This window comes from Aspergillus pseudonomiae (genome assembly GCF_009193645.1).
Source record: "Aspergillus pseudonomiae strain CBS 119388 unplaced genomic scaffold BDV37scaffold_135, whole genome shotgun sequence".
NCBI classification, from domain to species: Eukaryota; Fungi; Ascomycota; class Eurotiomycetes; order Eurotiales; family Aspergillaceae; genus Aspergillus; species Aspergillus pseudonomiae.
In genome coordinates, this window is record NW_022476127.1 from 20,404 (window position 1) to 29,718 (window position 9,315).

The 9,315-nt window shown below is 48.4% G+C and overlaps 4 protein-coding genes across 4 annotated transcripts; 2 read left to right on the plus strand and 2 right to left on the minus strand.

Annotated features, from left to right (window-relative positions):
* Nucleotides 1–282: 282 nt before the first annotated feature.
* Nucleotides 283–1,913, plus strand: BDV37DRAFT_42917 (glutamine amidotransferase subunit DUG3). The gene is made up of 4 exons (XM_032090638.1): nucleotides 283–460; nucleotides 517–612; nucleotides 698–1,430; nucleotides 1,480–1,913. Exons 1-4 carry the CDS (start codon nucleotides 446–448, stop codon nucleotides 1,770–1,772), a joined length of 1,137 nt encoding a protein of 378 aa, XP_031935259.1. The 5' UTR covers nucleotides 283–445; the 3' UTR covers nucleotides 1,773–1,913.
* BDV37DRAFT_42874 (PIG-Y family protein) lies at nucleotides 1,752–3,329 on the minus strand. The gene has a single exon (XM_032090635.1). It carries the CDS (start codon nucleotides 3,161–3,163, stop codon nucleotides 2,054–2,056), a length of 1,110 nt encoding a protein of 369 aa, XP_031935260.1. The 5' UTR covers nucleotides 3,164–3,329; the 3' UTR covers nucleotides 1,752–2,053.
* Nucleotides 3,330–4,400: 1,071 nt separating this feature from the next.
* Nucleotides 4,401–6,072, minus strand: BDV37DRAFT_288961 (nuclear and cytoplasmic polyadenylated RNA-binding protein pub1; the record flags this gene model as incomplete). The annotated part of the gene is made up of 5 exons (XM_032088363.1): nucleotides 4,401–4,570; nucleotides 4,630–4,762; nucleotides 4,813–5,460; nucleotides 5,517–5,621; nucleotides 5,695–6,072. The coding sequence occupies 5 exons, from the start codon at nucleotides 6,070–6,072 to the stop codon at nucleotides 4,401–4,403; spliced, it is 1,434 nt and encodes a 477-aa protein (XP_031935261.1).
* Nucleotides 6,073–7,300: 1,228 nt separating this feature from the next.
* BDV37DRAFT_276511 (uncharacterized protein) lies at nucleotides 7,301–8,392 on the plus strand (the record flags this gene model as incomplete). Its single annotated transcript, XM_032085580.1, has 3 exons — nucleotides 7,301–7,366; nucleotides 7,421–7,546; nucleotides 7,616–8,392. The coding sequence occupies 3 exons, from the start codon at nucleotides 7,301–7,303 to the stop codon at nucleotides 8,390–8,392; spliced, it is 969 nt and encodes a 322-aa protein (XP_031935262.1).
* Nucleotides 8,393–9,315: the final 923 nt, after the last annotated feature.

Below are 9,315 nucleotides of genomic sequence, written 5' to 3' on the forward strand. Positions count from 1 at the left end.
GGTACCACGCGAAGGCGGACCGAACCTCCAGCACGGAGAACCTCGTGACCTGCGCCAATGGCCGCTTCGCCGTCCGTATACAGTCGGTGTGAGTCACGTGTGGTTGAAATGGCGACATTGGTAGTACTGAAGCACAGACGTAGATATATTTATATATCTTACTCCTGAATATCTTTTGTATTTATTGCATTGAATTAATTCTATACTTTGACTCCATTCTATTCTATTCGTTTCGTGGTCGTTGGGCTTTACCTTTGTCAATTGTGGAACAAAACGCATCTTTAAACCTCTCCAGAAGCTGCGACTTCGGCCGCCGGGCAATAGAATTGCTACACCGTACTCCGGCTACGTCCATAGCTATAACCCTTTCCTGGAACCGTTTTATCGTTGAGCTCCTGGTCGCAAACACTGAAACTCCTTTAGAGAGAGCTTCACTTCTCTCGTCATGTGCCGCTTTTTGGTAAATCAATCTATACTATTTCTATGCGTCATACAACTGACCGCTATTTTTGCCAGGTATACAAGGGCCGACATGAGATACGTCTCAGCAAATTAGTTACAGAGCCCAGTCATTCAATTCTGACTCAATCATATGACTCCCGTCTTAGACTGGTAAGTATCAACTCGAATCATGACCTGGAGACTTCACGCAGCCCGTTCTGTATACCCAAAACATGATTTAACTCGCTGATTACAGGATAACCGCCGTCCAGTAAACGGCGATGGCTTCGGAGTAGGGTTCTACACGGACCCCAAGCTCGGCCCAGAGCCATGTATTTTCACATCCACACTCCCAGCCTGGAACTGTGAGAATCTTGAACGTTTAGCATCCAAAACTTGCTCCAATCTGATCTTCGCGCATGTCCGCGCAACCACGGAAGGAGCCCTATCAGATAACAACTGCCACCCGTTCCAACACAACACGTTGATGTGGATGCACAACGGCAACGTTGGTGGCTGGCAGTATATCAAGCGGCCGCTGGGCGATTCGCTCGCGGATCGCTGGTATCTGGGCGTGAAAGGCGGCACAGATAGTGAATGGGCTTTTGCGTTGTTCCTTGACCTCTTGGAGAAGGAAGGTGTTGATCCGAGCTCGGATCCCGGTCCGGAGGGCTTTGGGCAGGCGCTCCTACGACGGGTGATGGTCAAGACTATTGCAAAGATCAATGAGTTCATTCGGGATATCCCCAAGAGACATAATGTTTCTGGTATTGAGACCCGCAGCTTGCTCAATTTTGCTGTAACGGATGGCCATACAGTGGTTTGTACGCGGTATATCAGCAGCAAGACGGATGAACCTGCCAGTTTGTACTTCTCATCGGGCACCAAATGGAAGGAGGGAAAGGTTAAAGGCCACTTCAAGATGGAACGTCACGATAAGGGAGCCGACATTGTCCTAGTGGCAAGTGAGCCGATTACGTTTGAGAGACGTGAGTTACGACCTACCTAGCCCACAGGGTTGAGGGCTAACTTCAATAGATAATTGGGTTTCGGTTCCCGCCAACTCGATTGTTACTATCCATAAGCAGACGGTCCTTCTACATCCCATCATGGATGAGTTCTATAGCGAGGACTTGAACCAAGACCGCTCATCCTGCTATGCTGTGTCGAAGGGTCTCGTTAGCACGGCTCCTGGCACAACAGTCCAACCTCAAAACACTGAGCCAAAGGCTCCTGCAATAAGCGTCAATGGTGCTAGAGTAGATGATCCCGCAGGAGGACTAGGCCAGCATCAACTAGAGTTCGCTAACAAATGTGCAATTTCACATTGAGGGCTTTTGCATGCTTCGAGGTATTAAGCTGGACTTAATGATAACCAACAATTGAGGTCATTGGCGTTGGTATTGGGTCGGGGTATTCTTTTTGTCTCTGATATGGGGGTACATCATTTAATCTTAGCACACATAGTCTTGACTGGGTCTCTTCGGGGTTATAATTAGAAATTAGGTTATCACATTGGGTGTCCTGAGTTCCAGGTCATTGGCATCGTGCCGTTTAAGAAATCACAATACAAAATAAAATAAAGAAATGTATTATACAGGAATAGCAGGCATTATGTATCGTCACCCGATATATTGGCATGCTTAAAATATTTCATGCCCACCCACGCAACCACAACCCATACCCATGACATGACGGCCGTCAAGATGATCAGAGCAGGATAATACCCAATAATAGGGAGTGTAGGATCATCCTCAAGCTCCGGAGGCGCATAAGGAGTTTCTCCAACATCCCAAGCCCAGCTCCAGACACCAAAACAACTGCCCATGCCCACGACGAAAACAAGCCATGTCACTATCAGAATAATCCAGCCCCACCACTCCGTCTCTGAGTAATCCCAGTTCATATCCTGACTACTAGTTATGTCAACCGCATGCGTCGCAAGAGGAGATTTGGTGCGATGCATAGCTCGGTACGTTGAGTCCGCTGAAAGCGCATAATAGGAATCCGAGCTCGAAGAAGCAGACTGAAGATGTAGACCCGCAGCAGCAGCAACAGCGGCATTTGTATTTTTAGAAGGAGGAAAAAACACAATATCCTCATCATCAGTAGTTATCTCTCCGCCAAGGATACTGTTTTGGGAGCGGTTCTGCCGGTGATGCTGAGCGGATTGATCCAGTGACTTTGGCTGCGTATTCATGAAACCTTCCCATACCATATCTTCCGGACGACTATCTTGTTCTGCATTTCCGTGGGGCACGATCTGGTCTGGGGAAACGGTGTCAGGTAACGGTTGTTGCATTCGTGAGCCCGTGGCAAGCTGTTGCTGTTGTCCGATAACATCTGCCCGTGGCATGTCGATCGGTGCTCGGGAGGCTTTTTTATCTCGATATTCAAACCGCGTGCCTAGTAGGGCGGTTTTTCGAAGTGAACCCCTCCTCCTTCGCGTTCTTCGTTGTTGTAGCGCGCTAGCCATTGCTCTGCCCCCCCGTACACTAGAACCAAAACCATCGCTATCATCACGGTCGATGCCGGAATGAGCCCGCTCCGGGTTGTTATGAGTCGCTTGTATCATACGGAGAAAAGAGAGTTTGGATAATAGGGAGCCGGATGAGCTGCGCTTATGTCCGCTGCTTGCGCTCTCTGAGCGCGTCCGTCCGGAGAGCTGATCATCGTTATCCAACGGTAGTGCCACCCTGCTGCTGTCGCTTGCATCTTCCATTGGCGCAAGCTGGGCGTTATTAGCTCAGCTGGCCATTAGTCACCAGCATCCAGATTTGTGTTCCTTGAATTATATGTTGGCAGATTCCATCAGGCAAGATGGTTATGGTGAGAGTACGAAGGGGAGAGTTGATGCCGCCCGAGCCAAGCCAGCCGAGCCTCCGAGGCGGTACCTTCAGTTAAGGTACTGCTCACCCATGGTTCGATCAGGTTGTCCGAACCATCGCCAATGTATATGTTCTACACGCTCGCAGCACTTGTCTGGACAGGCCATACTTGTGGCGACCGCTACTACTTATAGAACTATCGCGGAAGAAAAAGATCAAGTCATTATTCATACAACAGCCGTTCTCAAATTGTACTTGTTGCCGATAGCTGTCATATGTCCGCTAACTAATTGATCCAAGGCAGTAAAAGAGAAAAGGTATCCGAAACTCCAGGGCATCAAGTCGTAATCTGGACCGAGGACAATAATGGTCTCAAGGGTGGTATCATAAAGTAAGCATGAGAAAAAGTACCGACGAGATGCAACGCATAGAGAGGCCTCGGGATCCCGGGGACACGTTAAGCTTGTTAGCGAGGTATAGATAAACTTGAAATGAGAAAAGTCACTGAATAGATGAGAAAGCAAGGCCGCTATCAAACCAGAAGAGAAACTTGGCATGTGAGCGTCAAGACACAAGGGCCCATTCATAGGCCAGACATACATACTAAACGAATACGATGCAAACTCATAGAAAGTGACTTATCAAGAAATAATAATCCAAAATAGATAGGGGGTCAGAGCACAAGGAAACAAGAAGAGGTACTTTTAGTTTATTCCGCAGAACGCTTGAATCGACAGTCCAAGAAGCTCTTAGTAAAAGTAGCGCACATTCATGGAAAGCAAAGAGCATGAGAGAATTGACTCAACGAAGTGGACTCGGGGTATTGGGTGTACGATAACACACAAATTTCATTTCAAAGAGAAGCATTTGAGAATGGGAGATGCGCTTAGAAATCCACTTAGTAAGGGACAATCATGAAAAAGGGAGCACGGTAAAAAATAAAAGGAAACAATGTGGTAGTACGAAGAAATTAAACGAGAAGGGAAAAGAGAGGAGAAAAGTCGAAAGGGAGAAGGAAAGAGCCTCTTCTTAACACAGTTGTTGACGCAGGCAGCCCTGCTTATGCTCGATTGGTCCATTTAAGGAACGTTCGATAAGGCCGGCATGCAGCGAAGTATACTGGACGATAGGCTACGCTTGGTAGCCTCCAAAGCCATTCCCAAAATTAGCGTTGTTGGCCTGGTTCCAGCCAGAGGCAGGGGCAGCTTGTCCGCGGCCATAACCTGCATTTCCTGGGACCTGGCCATAGTTCTGGCCGCCCATTCCGGACTGATCCCAGCCTCTTCCAGCTGGGTTAGGACCTACGGGTTACCATATTAGCCATGAACCAAAAGTTGCATAAGGATAGGATGAAATTCACCTTGAGGAGTCATAGGTCCACCGGGTCCACCGTACTGAGGGAAATACGGGGCTGGACTGTTATTAAAGGGCGAACTACCCTGTTGACCAGAGAAGTTGTCGAACTGGCCAGTAGGAGGACGATCCTTACCCCACTACGACAGTTAGCAAAGCATCAAGTTATGAAAGGTAGGGAAGACCATACGCTGCACTTCAGGGGACGCCCATTAACATTGTACCCGTTAAGCTGGCAGATAGCCATGGCAGCATTTTCGTGACTATCCATCTTGATGAACGCAAATCCACGATCCGCTTGAAGACGGGTTTCCAGAACATAACCAAAGTTCTGGAAGAGCGGGACAAGATCGTTCTGCGTGGTGTAAGGGGTGAGGTTGCCCACATAGCACGTGGTCTGCCACTGTGGGGTTTGCTGGACAACCATATCGTAGCTCTGAATGCCATGAGTTGGGAAATGATGATGACCGAAAGCCGTTGTCGGGGTCATTCCCATAGCGGCCATCGCTTGTTGCTGAGAAATGGAGGGCTGCCCTTTCTGATTCGCCCAGTTACAACGAATAGCACGAGACCCGAGCCACTCGCCGTCCATCGATCCCAATGCTTTATCTGCATCCGCACGGTCGCGGAATGCAACAAAACCGTAGCCCCGGGACCGACCAGTTTTCATGTCCCACATGACACGCGCCTCGGAAACCGAACCGAAGGCTGAGAAAGCCTGTTGCAGGATTTCGTCGTTAACTTCATTGCTCAGATCTCCAACGAAAATGTGGAAGTGGTTCGAGGTATCTTCCTTGTTCGAGCTGTTGGACTGGTAAGCCCAGTTGACACGGATTTCCTGCAAATCCCGTCAGAGATGGTTCTAGAACGTGTAGGAGGCTCGGATGACCATACCGATTGGTGAATGCGGCGCCCGTTGAGAGTTTGCATAGCTCGTTCGGCAGCGCCAGGATCGTCGAATTCAACGAAGCCGTAGTTGTATCCTTTACTGTTGAACTTCTGCGGGAGTTAGTACGTAAGCTGATGTACATTCAACAGTTGATAGGGAATGTAGACGACGCACAGAACTCACGTTCTTATCAGGAATGATTTTTACGCTGACAACGTGTCCAGTAGTCTCAAAAATTTGTTTCAAAATATCCTCAGTTACCCGGGGGTCAAGACCACCAACATAAAGAGCTCTTTTGTTTGGCTCTGGGGCAGCCCGGCGCACGTACCCGCCGGCGCTGGTTGGGGACATCATGTTTCCAGACATCGGAGAGGTGATCGCTGTGGGAATAGGATTGGTATTCTGTGGGATCACAACCGGAGGGCGAGGGGGCGGCGGCATATGGGAAGGATTGGCCTGGCCGTTGCCCTGAGTCCCGTCGTACTGCTGACCTGGAGCAGCAGAGGTCTGCGGAGGCGGAGGGAGAGTCGAAGGAGTTTGGGTGGGTACGTTATCAGCCATTGTTGAAAGATCACAAGCCGCAATATACAAGGAAACTGATCACTGAAACAATATAATGCACAAGTCAATGAATGTTGGTAACGCTTAATGGGTGAGTGTGAGTGATGAGATCTTTTGAGGACGGGGCGATGCAGAACGTTACGCAGTCACCGAATTGGTTTAAGGTCGAAAGGCGGAAAGCGACGCGGGGATCGAACGCCCAGAAGAACAAAAAGGACAAAACAGGGCAGGGGAAAAAAAAGGGAAAAAAAAGGAGAAGGAAAAGGAAATTAGTGGAGCATACAAGGAAGCGTTGTCGTCAAAATTAACGACAGGAAAAAGAAAAGAAATTAGAGGGTGAGGCAACAGCTTCGTGACGGATGAAGATGCGCTAGAATCCAGACGACTCAAAACACGGCTTTCTCCCCAACAAGTTAAACAGGTGGAAAAAAGCTTAAGATTTGGGGGGATAAAACACGAGGGAGCTGGAGGAAATGGATGCAAAAAGAAATAGAAAAGAAAAGAGATAGGAAAGCAAAAAACAAAAGGGAAGAAAACCCCAATCACTCAGGTCTCGACGCCAGCGAAAAGTGCGATATGGACAGCGTGAGAGATGAAATGAAATGGAAACAGGGGAAAAGAAAAGCTGCGATGATCTGACCTGACGGGAGTCTGAATGGAGAAAAGAACGAGGAGTTTGGATGGTCAAGAGCCGCTTGGGGTGAGGGGCGCACTAAGCCCCTTTGCGTTAGTCCTCCCTTGACGGGTCGCTTTCCATTGAATCCATTCAGGTAAGGCGCTTAATTCCTCCACTGCTCATCAATTTGACCTATCGTTCGAAAATCTTAGGCCAGGGTCCTTTGGTTCGCTCTTGCGGTAAGTAATGATATCCTTTCTCCTTTGCGCAGAACATCAAAAGTGTTTACGATCTTACACCATCATGATTGCTCTCCTCCTGGTCCTTTCATTGGTATCGTGTGATCTCAGAAACCAGTAGTACCTACCTGCCTGGTACTCCCGTGTCGCGGGAGTGCTATTGGCGTTGCTGCGTTTGATCTATCGCCCGTCTCATTCCAGGTTTTCAGGGACCCCTGTTACAACTTGCGTCAGCTGCGGACCTGTCTTGATCGACTAACAGAACCCCTTAGGGAACCCCTTAGCCTCAGAGTAGTTCGTATCTTTTGCTTTCATCCAGTCATCATCCTCCAGCAGATTACATCCAAGACAACGCGACACTGCCACAGTGACTATGGCTACTTCGGACCTTTCAAATCCAGATTCTCTGGCCGTTTTAACGGCAATGGTTAATCAAACGGTATTGCCCTTATGGACCAGTTTATTGTAGTACAAAAGCACTGATCCTGGCCAGCTTATCGAAACCGGCCGCTTTTTTCGATCAGGGGGTTCTACGCAATCCAGGGCCCAACTCAAGCGCTCAATTCCAGTTGCTCATGAGCAGTTTCAAAGCGCGCTGGACAATCTGTCCGAGCAGATCGTATGTGTTTTTCTTTTCCGTCGACCAACGGAGGGCACATGGTATGTTGATCTTACTGACCAACATTAGTTCATTGCCAAGACATTCCTGGAGAGGGACTACGAGGCTATTGCAGCCCAAAAGGCAGCACTGCAACCAGCCGAAGATGTTGTTATGAGTCAATTAGAGACCACACAAGACCCCGAAGCTGCGCCACAGGCGGAGGCAACAGCAATTGACACAAATCAAGTCCAATCAGAACCGCACAAGGCTGACACCGTGCAATCACACACAAGCATCGATGCCAGTCAGCAGGACTCCAGTGAAACCCTTGTGAAAGAAGAGAAACCAGCTGAGTCTGGTGCGGTTGGTCCTAATCAGTCTCAGTCTGGGCCCAGTGAGATCAATTTTGATTCAGTGCTCGATGATACTGGCGGGGCGAATGACTTCGATCTGAACTTAGACTTTGGAGATGACGACCTGGGGAACGAGAACTTTTTGTCGGGATCCAACCTTGGTACTACAAATACGACTGGTGCCGCCGAGCAGGAGAAGGGGGTTGACCAAAGTGGGGACACGACAACCGAAGTCCCTGGTTTGGAGAATGGTGCGGCTAACATCCCAACTGGCGGAGATATGTTCGACCTAGAGTTGCAGAAGACCGATGTATTTTCCGATCAAAATGGGGCCCCAGAAGGGCAGCAAGGCAACCCTACCGAAGATATTATGGCGCCGGGGGAGTCTAGCTTCGATGACTTATTCATGGATAATGAGAATTTTGGCGGTGGAGACGTTGGAGACCCCAGTATGTTGGAAGGTGATAGCTTGATGAACATGAACGAGCTTGATGACAGCTGGTTTACTTAGAGCTGACTCTTATCATATGGACGACGGGGAGACGCTTGGGGGGTCTACTACTCATGATGGCAATGATTATCGGCTATAGACAACGCTTCATAAAGATGAGTAAGACTCTACTTGGTTGCCGACCTTCATGTCCCCTCACTCGCCGAGACACATGGCAAGGTTCATGCAAGGGGTGACGGCAGTACCTGAAAACGTAACGATGCATGGTAGTTCGTCACTTTAGACAATTTTTGTAATATCAACTCTAAGTGGGATAAACTCTACCGGAGCCACAAGGCTGAGCAGGCATGCTCGCTTGGGCTACAAGTCGCGTAACATTGTTGGCCATGTAGAACCGCTCCAAGGGGCTTCGCGTATGTTCGGACATGCGCTGTTTCGTGATGTTTTCCGAATTGACCACTGTCATTGAGGGCTGAAATCGGTGGGGGGAAATGAAGAAGTTGGGGAAAAGAAGAACGAAAGAAAGAGAGCTAGAAGGAAGGAAGGAAGCTATTCCCAAGCCGTGTTTGTTTTGGATTTAATCGTGGCTTCAGGTACAAACTGGCCCTGATTTGGGCATAAACATTCTATGGATATTCTATGAGGTCATCGGCTCGTGGAAATCTCGTGTATCAAATTAATCTCAGCTTCTAGAAATCAGATTAACTCATCTTCGGAAAATAGCTGCACAATCCTGGAATGGAATGAAACTCCTTCATTCCAATCTGGCGCAAATATGCGATCTCTTCAATCTCCTGGTTCGATACTATATCAAAATCTTCAAGTCAATCTTGATGTCTTCATCTTCTTCAAGTGGTCCACAGCGACCTTGTTAAGCGATTAACTAATGCACTCGATCCACCGTGTCAGACCATCAAGCATTTGATTCTAGCGTTATTCTTTCGCATTCTCCCTCTTTGGTCTTATTTTTTTTTTTTTTTTTT

What these genes read in the sequence shown, in the direction of transcription:
- BDV37DRAFT_42917 (XM_032090638.1), top strand. An exon ending in ATGACTCCCGTCTTAGACTG is followed by an intron (nt 613 to 697) that starts GTAAGTATCAAC and finishes CGCTGATTACAG; the next exon opens with GATAACCGCCGTCCAGTAAA. An exon ending in GCCGATTACGTTTGAGAGAC is followed by an intron (nt 1,431 to 1,479) that starts GTGAGTTACGAC and finishes TAACTTCAATAG; the next exon opens with ATAATTGGGTTTCGGTTCCC.
- BDV37DRAFT_42874 (XM_032090635.1), bottom strand. Translation starts at nt 3,163, where the DNA reads ATGGAAGATGCAAGCGACAGCAGCAGGGTGGCACTACCGTTGGATAAC.